The following is an 18,741-nucleotide window of genomic DNA, read 5'->3' as shown; positions in this document are numbered from 1 at the left end:
GTCATTTTGTCAAAAATGAAACTGCGATGGCACTCAATTACATTTCCTGACTCATCAGTCTGCCAGCAACTGGCAGCTTTTGCAGGCAGGAAAACATTCAAGCACACCCTGTAGGACTGTTTACAGATGTGTACCAAACCACATCTCCTTAGCTTCATTGGTTCACACATGGAAAGTTATGGTCGGATACTTTTAAAAAAATCCTCGTACATTGACCACATCCTGTTTTTTTGTCCTGATAGCAATATGTTATTCTACACATCGATTTCAAAGAATTTTGATTTATATTTACCAAAATATGTTGCAATGAAGCAAACAAAAAGAAGCGATTTTTTTTTTTAAATCATTAATAAAAGTAACTTACACATTTCTTTTTCCTTGTATTTTTTCATTGTTTCTGCTATTTACGAACTCTCGATTTTAGGAACTAATTATCAAGTCTGTACGAGTTTGTAAAAATGAGTGCAGACTGTATAACCTGAAAAATTTTCTAGGTAATTGCTACTAGTTTTTGTCAGTTTGGGTTAACTTTCTCTCGCGTTTGGCTTCAATCTTTTTAGTCAGATTTTTCTTTTTTATGCAGTTTTAGATCATCAAAGTTGTTTGCTATGATTATTTCACTTGATCACAAGGAAAAATCTGCTGTGTGGCTTTATTTTCGTGTATGGAAAAAAAAAATCCTATTGTGTTTATAAAAGTCATTCTTATATTTGTCTGAGTAGGTTTATTTTATAAAGAATCGAGAGCTGTGCCGGAAAATCTCCATGATTTTTATTGTATGAGGTTGGCAGCTATGAATTTTATTTTGTAGTTATGATAACCGTATTTTAACATGTGCAAGGAACCTCTTTGCTGCTGAAAATAGGTGGGTTTTCTTAAACATGGTATTAATATATAGGTGTTAAAGAATTATATATGTATACTAAATTCCTCGAAACTCAAATCTTCATAACTTGCAACACTGCAAGAAGCAAGGACTAGTGTGATGTATCAGATGAGAGTGGATGAGGAATTTAGTGGTTTTTATGAATGAATGAATGAAATCTCTTTTTTTTTTTTTATGTATCTTAAAATAAATATCTTTGATCAAAACTATTTTTTTCAAATTTTAAGCCCAAAAAAATCGGGATTTCTTGTACATGTTAAAATACAGTACACTAGAACCCCACTAATCTGAAAACCCAGTTAATCTGAATGGCTCTTAAAAAAAAAAAAAAAAGATGCTCAAGAAAGTTGAAGAATCAGCGATAGAGAAAAAAAAAATTTTTGCATATTACATATGGACAATGAATACATAATCATACCTCATAATGATGAATCACATAGTGGCCTTGAAAAAATCTTCAATTTTTATTTCAAGTGACATATAGCCTACCTAGTGGACAACGCAACTCATAGTCAGTCTCTGCAATATGTTGTCAGCAGGGTGTTGCTGCTCCGGCATGGAAAGGCAGTTTCAGAAGCTATCACAGCTTCTTTGGCAGTGGATCATCATGATTTAATCTAACCTGGTGGTTCTCACACTTTTGCCATCCATTGCTCTGACAACGTTTATCCACATTGCCCCGGATTGTCTGAGAAAGAACCATTCCAAAGCACTTAATAGGTAATTATCAGTGTCCGCATCTCACAGCAATGCCCTTGACCAACGTTAGTGACATGTCTAGGAAAAATGACAAACACTTTGAGAACCACTGTTCTAACCCATTGCTTGAGGATGAGTCATTGCCAGTTGAAACAGAGACGATTTCTACATCCATGGAAATTTGATGGCTGTTAGTCTGATATAATATATTCCACCCACATCTTTTTCTTTTGGTTCCTCGCAACCAGGAATTTATTTCAAGAGCTGGAGGATTTCGTCGGATTCCTTTGTTTCTTGATTATTGTCAAAAGCAAGTCTTGATCATAATTTTTCTGAAGTTATCTTTTGCAAGGTTTCCATCACATATGGTCCTGCAGGCCAGTAAATGACATTTTTCACCAAATTTTTCCCCCATTTTTTTGAAGAGTGGAAAGGGTCTTGTTCTACTTTTCAATAATATTAAAGCAACATTTTTATTTACACCTGTTTGATGGATTGTAATCATAGGCGGAGATAGACTTGGAAGTCTGGGGGGGTGGGGCGATGATGATGATGATGATGTTAATTCATATATGCATACATACATTAGATCAGTCAACTTCACCTTTGATGCTGCCCCGTATCTCCACCCATGATTGTAATGCCCTTTGGCTCGTTAGCTGAAGCAAAAGTGTAATATTGCAAAGGTAAAAAAAATCACTAATTTCCCTGCAATTGTTTCCATCATTGTTAAGCAGACTTATCTGGTCTGTAACTCTTATCATCCATAGGGATACTAACTCTATTATTATAGTTGAAAAAAGCCATGTTTAAAAGACAAACCCCGCTAATCTGAACAGGTCACAGTCCCAATTAATTCAGATTAGCTGGGTTCTATTGTATTTGATGCCATTTATTTTTTTCTTTTGGTGTGATTTTAATAACTTCTTTTAGAAAAAGGATCACTTTTTTTGTTCTTTTACAGCATCTATAACCAGGAACTAAACTTAAATCCAGTGAGCCCGTCTTTACCCGGTGATCCAAATGGTTCTTTTGGCGAAATTTTTGTGCCAAATTCATTGGCAGACTCGTTCCAAAGGGAAATGATGGCATGGTACAACAGCCGCGAAACAATTAAAAAAGCTACATTAGTTTAAACTGGAGATGTACTTAGAATGAGGTGAGTTATCTAATTTTTCTTTATCCTATTTGAGTCAGGTTAGATAAAAAGTTGTCACCTTTCATAATTATTACAGCTACTTGACCACTGCTGCTTAACTGTACATGCATCTCTTAAACATTCTTCTGTAACGAATTGGTACATACAGGAACATGTGATCTGAGTATATGTGTGACTAGTATTCGTCAATACTCATCTAGATGCAGGATTCTCGCATCAAAATTCAATTTTACTCCACCGAATTTCGTTGGTGAATTGAAAAATACTCCTTCAAATTTTACACTTACTAATTCTTTTATGCTACAGTGGAACCTTGCTGCAATGATATTCAATATAACAATAAATCCCTCTACAACGATAAATTTTCTAATCTTGTTTGAATTGCATAAAGTATAGTCTAATAATAAAGTCCTCTCTATTTAACTATATCCTTTACTATGATAAATCTCTCCATAATGATATTTTTGAAGAGATTTTGAAATCGCTACAACAATATTTCATTGTATTTTGCTAAAAATCGTTTTTTATATAAATTCTTAACTGGTTTTTGTTCTTCTGAAAGCATGTGATAACATGTGTTTTGCGCAATGTTCTTCTCAGGGCTTCTGATAACTTCAGTGTTTTGCTTCTCCTGAAAATGCTAATGAAGTTCCTGTGAAGCTACTTTTTGAGCAGTACTCAAAAGTGTAATGCAGTAGACTTTTTACAGGGCCAAAACATCTAACTGAATTTTATTAACTACAATTTTTTTTGTTGCGAGTAAATATTTATAAGTGCATATGCACTTATATGGTTTTTGCGGCCCGGGGACCCAGGTGATTTGGAGTGGGACACTCATACTTTCGCCACAACTCAATCGGTAGTAAATTGCCTAGTGCGATAGACTGGAGTTGTGCTCAGTCAGTTTGAATAAATGTGAATGGTGGTAATAATGCAGATTGAGAAGAGGTGCCAAGAGAGAACATAAATTTGGTAGCGCATGATGGCAATGCTACTTCTCGATAAAACAATAATTCCTCTACAACAGTATTTTTTGTGGGTCCACAGAGTATTGTTATATCAAAGAGTTTCACTGTATTTCATAAAAAAATACCCATCTCTTTACATTAAAATTTTTAATTCCCCCTCTCTTCTCTTTTTAAAATTTTGGGAAGGAGTGAAATTACTCTTCAAAATTATTTTCTAGGATAATACTGTGTGTGTGATCCTATCATATATTATGTTTGCCCCATGTTCTACTAATGTTCTGATCTGTCTTCTGTACTTTGAAGCAAAGATGAGAATTTGAATGTACTTTGACCTTTGAAGACCGGACACACCCCGCTTCCCATCTCATAGAGATATCGAAGCGTTCCCGAAGGGTGGGTGTATCCGGAAAGTTTTATTATAAAAACAAAACATTGTCGCCTCATACGAAGGCAACCAAAAATATATATATATATATATATGAAGACGATCGTCAATCTAAAATCATATAACAGGTGATTAAACTCTAAACATAAAACGCCAATCGACAATCGAAATTATAAAGAAGATTATGCGATGATAGCCCTCCCATAAGAATCTTGCCATTGTCAGTTAATCGAATGATTGTCAATAATCTAAATCTAATGATTGTCAATAATAAATATAAAATTTCGAATCGCAGAGTAAATCAGCTAATCACAGCCATCCATTGTCCAGCTCCCACGTATCAGTTCGATTGTCGGTATCGGTCTTCAGTAGTGAATCGGTCTAGTATCGATCCGCCGTCGTCTAGGCCGCAAGTTGTAAATAATCGCCTGGCTGCCGCTCTCTCGCGAGGGCGGGTGCCTGACGTCAGTAACTCCTCTAAGTCTTGGCCGCAAATCGTACTGTCTCACCTGACTGCTGCACTCCCTTGATGGCACATACGTTGGGTCGGTGCCTCCTCTCGGTTCACGTGCTCCTCTGGTTTTGTCGTGCATATGGTGAACGTTCTGCTCCAAAAACCTGACAAGACCTATGAGGCGGTGAAAGTTCGTAGGACTACGAAGGGTCCTTATCTTCCAGGCTAAGGTATAAGACTCTGGCATCTTACCAAAGTGGAACTGAGCCGTCATTGGACACTGCGTCGCATAGTGCCAGAGAGATCCAGAAGCTCCACAATTACAAGCAGAGTGAGTTGAGCGCTTAAACCGGAAATGGACCGTGCTCTGTTACCACTATTATCTTTTCTCTGGGCCAAACATAACTGTTTATCCCAGTATGGGACATGTACTGCTGTCTGCTTGAATCTGGATGAATGTCACAACCTTCTAGTATCCTATTGTTTCTTGCTATTGTCTTGACTGCACAAAACATTTTATCAGGATATAAGCAAGTGTTCACATTACATTAATGTGAATGTACTGTGTATTATTTAAGCATCGGGAACAAACAATAGATGATATTGATTTATTGACTGCTAGACTGCTGGAATAGTCGCAAAAATGCTGCTCTGACAACAGCTGGATAAAAAAAATTGTATAATACAATTATATAAGAAAAAGTGTGATGCAGAGATCTGGGTTTGAACCCACAATCACCAACAAAAGAGTAATCGGGGCAGGCAGGCACTCTACCACCACTCACCAATGTACAACCATTCTACATTCAAGCAAACCTGTTAGAAAATAGAGAAATAATTTTAAAAAAACCTGGAATATATATATGTATACGCCATCTATGTATCCTTTTCAGAACTTTTCCTTCAAAAGGAAAGAAATGGAAAGTGGCCATTCGGGTGAAAATTCTTGAAGTGGGTTTCAAACCAGCTTTTCTATTTCCCATATAAACAGGGTTATATATGTTAAACCTTGGAAATTTGTTGGTGATTTAGTGATACTACTTTGTAATCTTTAGCAAAACATCAGTTGTTGCCACATGACCACAGTTTTCTATGAGGCTGCCTTGTGGAAGAGAGAAAATGATAGCTTCTGCATATAGACCTGTGAAAGGTCACTTTCTCATTAACGGTAAAATTAAAAAATACTCACATAGCTGCCAAGTGTTCTGGATTTTCCAGGAGGTTCTCAAATTTCTACTCCATGTCTCAAACTCCTGAAAAATTCTTATATCTCCAGAATTTTGCTTTTGATTGTAAAAATTCCCACGATGGGGAAAAAAATATTCCCAAAGAATTTACACGGAAAAAAAAAACTGTTGATAACTTGTTTTTAATCCTCAATGTAAATTGTCACCATAAAAGTTTTCCAAACATCCAACATCAATTTGGCCTTTTGACATCTGAAATTGGCGACTTTATCTGCTTTGACGATATCCAGTCCCGCAACTAGATACTAGCTGGGACAAGCACACATTTTGGCACCACGATGTAATGTTAAGGAGCAGTTAAAAGATGAATTTGGTACCCCCTGTCCAATGCCTGGAACACAGGAATTGCCTGCTCCTCCCTAGTTGCAGCCCTGATCATGTGAGTTTATATGTCTCGTTTTGGGTGAGATTTGATTTGAGTAGTAATGATAAGTAACTTTACCTACTGGTTGGTGACTTGGCGTGAATCAGCGATAGTTTGCATAATGTCAGGTTTTTGCAAAAGAGAGAAAAATCCCTATAATTTTACTTTCACTAATGGAAATCCCTAAAATGTTTTCAAAAATTCATTTCATATTTTTGACGGAATTTGAGAATTAGGGAGGTTTTTTGTGGTTCCATTCTCTGCAACATTGGCAACTATGTACTTTGCAAGCTTGTAGTTTCTGTAAATGACTGCTTTTTGAAAAATGCTTTCCTTTCTAATATTTTCAATTATGTTCATATTTTCTGTGGGATTTTCATAGTAGAGTAAAACCTCCCATAAACAGTACCGTAAAATGTGGCCATTGTTGGGAAGTGGATGTTATTGGGGGGAGGAATGGCCATTATATTTCTAAAAAACTATAAAATCTGTGATCTATGTAACATGAAATGATAATCTGTTCCGTGATTATGATAATTATATAATTGATTACATTAGAATGTATGACTATATTGGCACTGTAATATAATTTATTAATCGACAGGGCCAAAATGTGTGCTTGCCCTGGCTAACTAAGCATCTAGTTGCAACTCTGTTAACTACTACTACTGAACCCAGACATGCACCTCGTCCATATTCCTTTGCGGAACCTCTAACGAATTGGTACATGCGGGAATGTGCGTGTACGTGTAGTGAAACCTGATGTGAAGTTTGTTTCTGTGTAATGCTTGTTATGTTTAGTGCTGCCATCTTCCACCAGTTTTTTCGAACCCTGTAACTGATATTCAGCGCTATTTTGGCATACTAGATTTTAGGCTTGCAGTGCAACACAACAGAAACGACTTGGCGAGGAAAAACTGATATGGCCCGAGGCTGTGTAACGGCAATCCACAATTTATTCCTACTGACAATCAACTAGATCATACATGCTCGACTCATGATGCACAGGCCAAATGTAACCCTCCGATTTAGCTAATCTGACCCATGTTCTGAAATCTAATTTTGTAAGAATTAACTAAGCAGCGCATTTAACGATCACTTAAGTGACTCTTTTTCCCTCTCCACTGCCTTCAATGTACCCATCTAGTATTTATATCCAGGAAAAGAAAGCTAACATAATTTTTCCCCTCATAGAATTCAGGGGAATAAACTCTCACGAAAATCTGCTTGAAAATGGTTTTTCTCATAGTGATACACAGATTTTTTTTCTGACCCCATGTCCAAAGTGGACATTGTTCAGAAGTTACCTGTAATGTTAAATCTATGGGATGCATTCTAACAAAGTGTGGCTGTTGTTCGGAGATGGCCATTAGAGGAGGTTTTACCATATATTACTTGATCCTTTTAAGTGAAATAATTTACATTTATGTATTTTTTTTTTAATGTAGAATTTTCTTTTTCAGGTTTCCGCTGTTCTTCATGATGAAATAGTTATGTTTCGAAGCACTATTTATTTTGTGAACATGTACACATTTCATAAAGTAATCGTTTTAAAAAGATGAAATAAATAAATAGTTATATTTAAAACCTGAAACTGTGAGATTATTCTGATTGTGGTTTTTTATCTTCAGCCGCTGTTCATTACATTAAATGACTTGTAAGTAGTATTGCTTGACACTATATTGTAACTCGCCTAGGTCCCAGAATCAAGTCTTTTACGAGTGCAAATGCATCATAGTATTCATGATACACAATATTTTATAAAATTCTAGGTGTTTGACACCCTACTCAGTGGTTCTCACCCTCTGGCCCTGTTGATTTATTTATTTGCAAGTGGAAGGCCCAGTCATACACATGACTAATGGGTACAAATGAAATGGTAAACCACTCACAGCCCACTTTGATGTCAGGACCCGGCGGTTGAGAAACTCTGCTCTACAAGGTGTCAGTAACATTTTTGTATTGTGGATAATGGTGATTGCACATAATGGTAGCTTTACTACTACTTAACTGTACATGCACCTCATACCCATTCCTCTATGGAATTTCTAACGAATTGGCACATGCCAGAATGTGTGGCCCGAACAGATTTATGTTGTCAAACTACGCTTATTTCATGTTCATACTGCCATCCATTTTGTGAAAGATCACAATGCTTGAACTTTGATGTTATGCCAGTATCGTGTTGTAGGTTTGCCTGCTGTCTGCAGAGAGACTTTATGAAATGGGAAACTAGTGGTAGCTTTGAACTAATTTTAAAAATGGGACAGCATTTGTTGTACTGACAAATTAGTAATGTTCCACAGTGAGAAACAAGGAAAATTCTTAAATTTGAATTGAAAACCATTTGTTACAAGTAGTCCATCATTATATTGTTCATGCCTGACGAGTAAACATTAAGTGTGATAAACTAAGCATAATATACAGTGTAAAACCCCCACCCCAAATAATTCAAGATTCCCAGCAAAGTCTGTTTGATAATCTTCCCTACTTTCCTTGACTAAAAAAAGCTAAGCAGGAATAAAAATGATATAAGTTTTGATAACCTTGTTCTGATGTAATGGCATGTTAAAGAAAAAAGTATATATCTATAATACTTTATACCCACAATCCCTTATCTATATATTTCTCTTTTTCATCCTCTTTTTTTTCTTTCTCCTCTTATTCATGTATATAGTACAACCTGTATTTAACTGCAGAAGTTCTTCCTCATCAGGAAAACAAAAAAAAAGAGAGACTTGTTTAAATTTATCCCCCTGGCATTTGGACCCAATATTACGTCCTTGATCTGATTGTAAAGTGGCTAGATTTCTGGAAGAAATATAATTTAAGATCTAACCCTTTAAAATGTCGAAGTTTTCTTTTCCTGACTTTAATCAAATATTCCCTTGGCTCTTGCCACATTTTATATTTTTCCTGACAATTTTTCAAGGTCAAAGGGACCCCCCTCTAATTTTTTTTCAATAATAACCTCGGTCACCCATTTTACGGACACATTTTGTCCCGCTGGTTGCCTGCAAAAGGGGTTTTACTGCAATTGATGCATTCTTGGAGTCATTCATATGAAGCTGTGGTGATCCAGAGAGTTCTCATTGGTATAATTTTCTTTGTGATGCCATCAAGAATTGCAATCAATGTGTTAGTGTAAAAAATCAATGGCTGATTTTTTTTTAATTGTGTTAAAACACTCGTTATAAAACAGATCGTCGATGCTGTAAGGCACCTATGAAGATAACCATTATTCTTTATCTTTCAACAAAAGACTTGTTGCTCCAAGGGATGTTGTATCGTTGAGAAAACAGCAGGATAAGGAACAGAAATTGGCTACAGTGATAATATTGTAACAAGATGGCGGATGAGTCAGCTGAGGGTTTCACACCTGAGTGGTAAGATGCTTGTGCACCACCAGATTTGTGGGTTTGATCCTAGGGAATCTTGTAGACAAGTTTTTTCCCTACTGAATCAGAGTTGACCGACCCAACCTGTAATAAGATCATATGACAATATGACTGGAGTTGGTGTGCGGTAAAGTAGTAGCTTAGGTTTTAAAGGAACTCTAGATTGCAATAATTCACCCAGCTCAGAGTTGATAACATGTGAGCTTCTCTCCAACTTCCAAAAAATTGTCACAATGAGTAAACCTTACAAAAAAAAATTGCACGCATAAAAATCTTTATCATTTTTATTTATAGATGATTACACTTGCATGTAAAAAATTCAAGTTCCTTGATATTTCCAACACAACCATCTCTTTTGTGAATAGAAATTTTGAAAAATAATTTGTAAAATCGAAAATTTGTTAATGGGTAAGATGTTGAAAGAAATAGTATATTGTTTGGGACTATAAAGAGATTAGTTAGCAAAAATATGAAGTTTGTAAATTGGAGATTCGTAAAATCGAGTGTCAACTACACATGATAATAAGTGTGTAGCTCTCTCATCATGTGTTTTTCCCAAAAAAAAAAAAAATGAGAGCTAAAAGTTTGTGCATTATTCATTTACATTCTCAAATCCAGTAGCTTGTTCTCAACATTAGAAATTAATTCTGTAGGCAGTGATTTCTTTTAAAACTTGTCAAAACCATGTTATTCTGAAAATGTGTGTGAAGCAAAGGAATACCTATATTATTATGACAAATTAACAGCTTGGAAATACAACAAAAATAGAATTGGTTTTACCAAATATTTTATTTCAAATTAAGGCAAAACAAGGTCACATGATTGCACTAATTCTACTCGGAGGAAAGCTGCTTTTGAAACATTTTTCAGCACATCAAACTACAACTACTCTCAGAACATCCAAAAAAAACCATAAATAAAGAATATATTTTGCAAATTTTTAAAACTCATTGCATTTTAATCAGTAACAGTAAAGGAAATATAGATGAGTATATTACAGGAAAATAGAGTAACTAAAGTATAAAACACACAGAAAGAAGCTTGCAGCTCATTAAAATGTGAGTCACAAATTCCAATAGCCAATTTAAGATTAATATGATTTCAAATAACTAAAATTAATTAATCACACAAGAATAATATCATGTCTTGCATAAAACACTTGAATGTATATAAAAAAATCTTTATCAATTTCTCTTTTCCTAACACATTGTTATATCACCGATTAATACTTGCTCGAAAAATATGAAAACAGTCCACAATGCTTTTTCTCCCTTCATCACAGATTTTAAAGCTAGAAGAAAACATTAAAGAAAATTTCAAAATGACTTAAAAACAAGATATAAGAGATTCTCACAAAGTCCACAAAACCAGACATGAATACAGATTCAGATCACATAAATCTCACTAGATTTTTCCATTAAGTAAAATAACATCCTGTTTGCAACACTGACCAGAAAAGTCACGGAGAGACATACAAAACATCAAATAACAAATAAAAAAATATATATCTTTTAAATATAAAAAAAATATGAAACTTAAGTAATGCCAAATGTAAAAAAAGAAAAACCCCTGAAATAATTGTCAACAGTTTTCACAGGTTATATTTTGAACGTACAAAAAATTCAAAAGGCTTCTATTAAAAAATAAACTAGCAACAAATAAAAATCCGCAGCAGCAGGCAAAAGTTTTCAATCTTTATAGCAAACTTTGATTCCACAGTCAAGGAAAATGTCCATTCAGAGTCGAACCTCTTTAAGATAGTAATAAATAGATAATAAACCGAGGAAGAGAAATGCTTCAAATGGGATTTTTAAACACCATTTCTTTCCTCCATTATAAAAATGTGAACAAAAGCTGATTCTGCCCATTTGCAGCTGCTCTAACAGGTTTTGGGTGGGGAAAAGGGGGGGGGGTCTTCATTCATTAACAAAAATTGATTGATAACAACTTCCGAAGAAAATCTCGGTTGTAAGCATGGCAACCATTTGGTCTAACAGGATGTATGGGCACAGAACAACTGTTTTTCCTAACATAACAGGTTTCAAAATGTTAAATTACGTTTTTTTTTTTCGATTGTTCTAAAACAGGATTTTTTCCCTTTTAAAAAGCTAAAAGCCTTTTTTTTCACATTCAGAAATCACGAGTCAAAACGGAACTGTCTAATGTGTATTATGAATCACAATACCATCTTTTAATGCATTAAAATTCATTTTCATTGAAATTATTAAATTCAATAATAGGAAAATATGTCCTGATAAATGTAATGCAGGGATTGACAAATTGAAAATAAATTAGGTGCACCAAATTTCTTAGGAGTTGGACACATTTCTTTAGCAGACTTTTTCCCTGTTGATAAGCAAACACATAAATTCCTAAAATTTTGTGTTGTCCTGAGCTCCAATTGATAGAAAATTTTAAGTGCTAAGGTAACCTGCAATTTGTCAAGCCCTGGTAACCTATACAATGGAATTAGATTGATGCCAAACCTTCTCAACGATTCAGAAAACACCTGATAGCTATTCATGAGACATTCACCGATCTATATACTCATGTTACATACACATATGCAATGAAGATTTCACATGTGCAACACTTATCATTAATTCCCTCAGCGAATACTGTTTTGAGCAAATTTACACTGTACAAGTTCTTCAACGTCAATCCAAGCTGCACACATATACATATATATTCATTACAAAATATTCCTGGTATATATATATTTATTTAAAACACTGATATGGATGTAAAACATACGCTCTAAAACTTCAATAGGGACACCGGAATCCATCTTTTTTGGAGAACACCAGATAATTTCAGATACCATAATTTTCAATGACCATAATAAATTTTAGTAAGCAAACAATGAGTGACCAATGAAAAGTACTCATTAATTGAAATACACACAGATCAACCAAAACATAAAACCTCCTTTAGTATGTTTTCAGCTTAACCCTTATTTTAATATTGACAAGCCTAAATATTTTGCAAAGTTGATATCTCAATGGAGCACTTTTTTCCACACCCCTTACTTTGCACCTGCTAAAAATCAGAAGAGACCCTACTTCACATTCAAAAAGATATGACATTTTACAAGGGGGTTTAGTGATTTCTACTGTGCAGCAGAAAGGGTTAAGACAAAAACCATCAGTGAGGTTGTCCAAACAACCCTCTTATTTTCCATAGCAGTACAATACACATTTTACGTGCCCACAGCATGAGTTAACTCTGGCGAATTACAAAATTGCAATTAATATAGGTACAGGAATAAGGGGGTCAGCTATTCAGTCCCATAGACTACAGTATATGATATACATTCCCGCCTTCACCACCTTTGAATTCACTGGTATATATGCATATAATAGCAGTCTTTCCCCCCCCCCCCCACATATTTATCTGCATAAACAAGGAAACAGAGCCTCCATTGTGTGACCTCTGCCTTGTCTTTGGCTGAATGTCTCACCCGTTTTGACATGTGCTGGTTGTTGCATATTGTGAATAGCGGACAAGAATCACAGCTCCCAAGATGCTTTTATCTAGCTGCTACTGCTAGGCCGTCGTCATTTGTGGAACGGAATACATCAATGTGGGAATTGTTATAGTTGGCGCTTCCAAGAATAACTGAGTCACTTCCTGTTGTTTTATAAATTTTTCCTCAATCAAAGTCTTATAAATTCTCATCTTTGCTCAATTAAGCCTGATGTCTACTACTGCTGTACAGGGCACAGTCTTAGACAATGGTTCTCAAAATCTTTTGAAGCGCGACTCCCTTTGATAAGAATCCTGTAATTCTCCTTCTTGACAAGAATTTCATTGAAAACTTCCTTTTTTTTTAAAACAAGAACTTTATCAGTGACCTTCTCCCCTTGCATAATTGACTTCATTCGAAATAACTCAGTGACTGCATTATACATACCATCTACCAATCAAATAGTATATATTTATTTATTGCAAAAGATCTGTAGAATGTTTTTATTTTGAAAACTATCTTGCTACTTAATAGTTCATTAACGTACCCCCCTCCTTTCCCTTAGGGAGAATAACTGGTCTTGGGCATTTACCACGAACTATTCCTTCTGTTTGATTGGCCCCACAGACAACTTCATCTGCTTAATGTACAGATAGTTTTATTTTGGATGATCTGTGTATATATCCAACAGATATGTTTTATTGTGAAATAATCATTTGGCATTACATAATTATCATGCCACCCAGATCAAATCCATTCACCAATCAACCTTTAAATGATCCTCTTGTTTATGATCATTGCATGTTCTTGATGCCATACTTGAAATGACAGCATTTTCTGCTCAGCACATTCCCCTCTATCACATTGTTTAATGCATTTCTACTGATTACATACTCTCAAGAAACTGCACACTAATTGTTTTTGTGCAGTGAATGCAGATGAAGTGACTTTTTTGCTTGCATAGCCAATGACATAATACATTACAAAGACCTGAACAAAAAGCTCAGGTATCGTAAAGGCCCATTTACACGGGTTAAGTAGTTGACTAAATTTCAAGTAACCATGCACCTTAGATAGTATACTAACACATTAAGGTCTATTTACACATGTTTAGTTGGTGAGTGGTTAAGTAAAATAGAGTCCCGCTTATTTTTCTGATCAAGTTGGCACTATGCGCCAGAGGCATGGCCTCATATTACTTATTCAATGAGCATTCACTCTTTGATTATTTACTTACTTACCTTGGAAAAAATTTCAGAGCACTTGAGGACTTAAAATTCAGTTAACTACTTAATCACTAAATTCATGTAAACAAACCTTAACATGCAGAGGCACTATCCACTAATGCAAGCATCTTCAGCCTGTTGCTCACAAGCACCACAGTGATTTATGCCCATGTCTAATTTCGTGCTCACACAAGCACTTAATCAACTTCCAGATTAAACATCTAAATTCAAGAACTAAAATCACCCTTATTTTTCATGCATTCATATGTCAAGCTTTCCAGGTGCTCTTCTTTTGACGATGGGCAGAGCTTGTGACTAAACAAAAGGTTGAACACCTCTACACTAACGGTTAATTGGTGGAAAGTTTTGATCTGAACAATGGAATATTAATCAAATTATCTAGTAACAATAATGCACTCCAAAACATCAAATACTTCAGTTATTGCATGCAATATCCCCAATTAATAAACATTAAATTGTAACAATGATTGAAGCAAGTTTCGCGAATGTCAGTTTATCGTCACTATTCCCGTTTTAGAGCATACATATATAACACCTGAACCATAGACTCTTATTGCTGTACTACATCATAATACCATGAATTATGCATACATATATGATAATATACTCGTACAATCCCATGTATGAATGTTCCCATAAAATAATAACATAAGTAATAAGTAACAGGAATGTAGCGATAATACTTCTTAGACTACTATTCATTCACATAAATATCCTAAATACTAAAACTTGCTACACAATTAAGTAAAATAAAGTTCCGATACTGTTAAAAATATTTTAGGGTAAAAAAACCACTATGTTGTAATATCCCCCAAACGGAAAAAAAAGCATATGCGTGAAACATCTATATAATGAATAACCGTAGACTTAAAAGCTTAACGAAGCTAAATATTGCACAAAGATAGGGTGAAGAATGGAGCCGTTTTGCTTAAACCTTATAATTTAAACCAATGACATTGCGAGGGAGGCTACACTCGTTAATATCAACGAAATCACAGATGATGATGTTCAGGCCTCTCGGACCAGGCTTTTTGTCTTCCAGCCATTTAAGAATCTCCCTGTTAGTGCTACTAGCCAAGACGTTCCTCAAATTACCAAAGAAGTGTCGCAAGATGAAGAATAGGGTCGGGGTCAGTATTCCCTGCGAAACGTAGAACTTTCCAGCCTCCCTGCCCCTCTCATAACCAGCGGTGAGAAACGACAGCAGGGATTTCATGCTGGTGGTGTTGGGCCATGGGTTCGGGATGCTTTCCGACGGCCACAAGAACGGATGATACTGAGCTATGGCATTCCGATAGAACACTACGACTTGGAAACCCCTCTCCCACAACCAGGTCAGGGTGAACTCAGTGAGATCTCGAATGAAAGGACACAGCAGGGGGCCAAATATTTCCGCCAGCAAATATATGAGCTTATGGTGCTCTAGCTGGGTCATATCATAGAAATGTTGGAAATCTAACAAGATGATCTCCTTGCTGTGACCGTCAAGGAACTTCCTCATAGATCTGAGAACGTCGTCGATAGAAGTACCATACAAGCCATGGACGATGTATAAAGAGTTGTCACTTGAGTTAAGTGCTACCCGGAGATCGAAATATCTAATGCCAGATTCCAGCTGCTGCTTGCAATTGAGGCTCTGTGTTCTGCACCAGTTGTAGATGATGTGTCTCGAGAGGCAACTGGTGGCTCGAATAAACCACGAATTGTAGAGCTGGGGATCATCTGGTGCTATTGCTGAATGTGGTGTGATCGATGAGCTGACAGAATCGTGAGAACCTGTAAATTTTCAGATATCAATCATTAGACAGGAAAGCATACCATAAGCACTGATAGATCATAAATAGGCTGCTACTAAACCAGACACGCACTTCATCCAGGTTCCTCTGCAGAACTTCTAATGAACTGGTATATGCTGGAATGTATGTCCGCGTTGTGAACTTAATACAAAGTTTGTTTCTGTGTAATGCTCTGTTATGTGTAGTGCTGCCATCTACCATCATTTTTTTTAACCATGAGCGTTAACCATGATCCTTTGTCAAACCGCCTAATCAGGATATGCAATCTGCAACTATGAAAAATTAACATACCTCGACAGACATCTTACTTACATAACAACACAGCATAAAATGATGTCATATGGAATCCAGGCAACACGAAACAAACTGAAAACATTGGAAACCTGGTCAAGGTCTACAATACCAAGCCTACTGCACAATGAAGAATTTCATGATGTTATTAACCGTAAAATGGTCAGCGGCCCACAGACGGCATGAATGTAAATTATAGCACTTTTACGTATAACATTTTTTTACCAATAATTTGTGATTTTATATTGCACATTTCTTTTATCACATTTTAACCAAGGTCGATGATGAACCCTCGCAGAATCCCCACCCGCAATTTGCGGGAACCTCCCTTATCATAATATTGTCGATTTTCGGGCCCCTCATGTTACACATTGTTCAACTTTGCACCATTTCACTTTCATCACGCAGTGGTAATGTTGCTGAAACACTCACAGTCGTGTTTCAGCACAAATTTTTTCCCCATTGTTTACTGTGTTAAAATTTTTCTGTTGGGCTGGAGCCTAACAACTTCAAACTCTGCGGAATTTGTTTTTCCAGTGAATTTTAATTTTGCATTTTTGTTATTTTAAAAATTTGGTTGTACCAGTCCATTCAATTCCGTTGATGCGCATGTAGATATATTCCTGGTTATTTTGATTTATTAAGTGGATTATTACACGTGTGTACGCCTTAAGGATTATTCTGATTCATAACATACATAGAATATTACTGTGCCGCCCCATAGCAGAATATGCCAAAATCTGCTATGTGCATCGCAGAACAATCAGAGCTACCGCAGAACAATCTGGAAGAATTTTAAGACAAGTGTAGCAAGCACTATTGTGGTGATTTTTACAGTAGAACATTTCCAGTCAGCTGAAGGCTTATTGCAAAACAATGGAAAACATTCGGCTTTAGGGCTGTGCAATGGAGGAAGGGTGAAAAAAAAACAAACAGGTGAGCGGTAAAAGAAACACCTTTTTATTTCTCTACGTTATGCACTGGATTGCATTAGGATTTCAACCCAAGGTATTGAAGTCCTTAAGTTTTTAGTTTTCACCCATGAAAATTAAAGCGCTTATCACCATTACTTCAAAACAAGGAAGATAGATGGCAGCACTAGCAAGATAACAAAGCAAACACACAATTCTGACAACATAAATACATTAGGACAATCCGGCACACACCGATTCGTTAGAAATTCTGTAGAAGAATGTATACAAGGTGTACATACTGTTAAGTAGTGGTAGTAGCTAGTGTGCATGGCATCAAAGTATCGAACGAACTTGATGCTATCGTAACAACGCTTTTCTACCAAATATAATTATATCACCCATACAATGAACATTTCATGTCAACTAAGTCATATAAAATAATATCTCGAAGGCTCAAACACAATGCTCTAACTCTTCATAAATATTGGTAATAACTATAAGCTTATTATAATAATAAGCTATATATTTCTCATTGCTAATAATTCCCTAATACAGTCGAATACCGTTATAGCGAAAATATCGTTTTAACGAACACTTTCTTAATCTCCCAGATAAGTTTACATAGGAACAATGTAATAACCTGGAATTCCTTTGTAACGAAATGTTTTCTCCGGTCTGCTGGAGTTCGTTACAACGGAATTCGACTGTAATGCCCCTCCTCATCCTCTGAATGGCATCATTCAGCTACAGTAATAAAAATCAGTCTGTGTACATAAATTTAAACTTGTTCCCGATGGATTCAGCTCGGCAAGTACCGAAGCTGAATAACGCAGTAATTGATATTATGGGGAAAGTGCCCTGCCCATCTAGTAAATAGTAAGATGGCTCCTCTCTCTCTCTCTATGGGGGGAAAAAACGATGATGGTTGGATAGAAATCTTACCGGGAATCGCCAAGCAATGCAGAGGCAAAGCCTGTGCAGACGGAGGCAAATTCTCCATCCATCGATCCAAGTTCTTGACTTGATTGACTTCAAGATCGACTTCGACGAGATCTTTGCCGTCCATTTTGTTGTTGTGTCGTCTGTATGTTTAGTGTTGTTGTCCTTGCCTTTTAATGCGACGCTGATATCCATAAATTTCTGATAAGGTATTTTGTTTTTCACACTGACAAAATTAACACTTAACCATATCACCCTATTTTCTTCATAGATGCTTTCTTAAATTTGTGATGTTCATTGAAATCGTAAATGGAGATAATTAGATATTGTAATATTAATGTAATATTATTATAAATACTGTATGACACTCATTTCACATATCGCAGTGCTAAGATTAAAAATTAGCATCTGTGCTGCCATCTAAAAGTGAATTAAAGAACATATATTTCGAAATTATACTGATAGATGGCAGCACAATTCCAACTGGAAGAAAATTGACGCGCCAATTTCAAATCAAATTCATTCATT

The 18,741-nt window shown here is 35.8% G+C and overlaps 2 protein-coding genes across 3 annotated transcripts in view; one reads left to right on the top strand and one right to left on the bottom strand.

The window, feature by feature from the left end:
* The window catches only part of LOC149075623 (uncharacterized), an 82,745-nt gene extending 74,989 nt beyond the window's left edge, over positions 1–7,756 (top strand). For both annotated transcript variants that reach the window (XM_089243110.1, XM_089243109.1), the window contains 2 exons: positions 2,550–2,744; positions 7,626–7,756. In XM_089243110.1, coding sequence (XP_089099236.1) covers positions 2,550–2,721 — 172 coding nt within the window. In that variant the 3' untranslated portion in view covers positions 2,722–2,744; positions 7,626–7,756. The remainder of the gene's footprint in view (positions 1–2,549; positions 2,745–7,625) is intronic.
* Positions 7,757–10,330: 2,574 nt separating this feature from the next.
* On the bottom strand, positions 10,331–18,378 carry LOC149075622 (PI-PLC X domain-containing protein 3). The gene is made up of 2 exons (XM_089243108.1): positions 18,217–18,378; positions 10,331–16,049 (listed from the first exon to the last, which is right to left on the bottom strand). Exons 1-2 carry the CDS (start codon positions 18,338–18,340, stop codon positions 15,202–15,204), a joined length of 972 nt encoding a protein of 323 aa, XP_089099234.1. The 5' UTR covers positions 18,341–18,378; the 3' UTR covers positions 10,331–15,201.
* Positions 18,379–18,741: the final 363 nt, after the last annotated feature.

The sequence above is a fragment of the Pholcus phalangioides genome, unplaced genomic scaffold (genome assembly GCF_987345545.1).
Source record: "Pholcus phalangioides strain wild (caught in Gottingen) unplaced genomic scaffold, Ppha-v1.0 ptg000015l_1, whole genome shotgun sequence".
Taxonomy (NCBI): domain Eukaryota; kingdom Metazoa; phylum Arthropoda; class Arachnida; order Araneae; family Pholcidae; genus Pholcus; species Pholcus phalangioides.
The sequence above is the reverse complement of the archived record's forward strand: the minus strand, read 5'-3'. Positions and strand labels throughout refer to the sequence as shown.

What these genes read in the sequence shown, in the direction of transcription:
- LOC149075622 (XM_089243108.1), bottom strand. Translation starts at nt 18,340, where the DNA reads ATGGACGGCAAAGATCTCGTCGAAGTCGATCTTGAAGTCAATCAAGTC. An exon ending in GCATTGCTTGGCGATTCCCG is followed by an intron (nt 16,050 to 18,216) that starts GTAAGATTTCTA and finishes GAAAATTTACAG; the next exon opens with GTTCTCACGATTCTGTCAGC.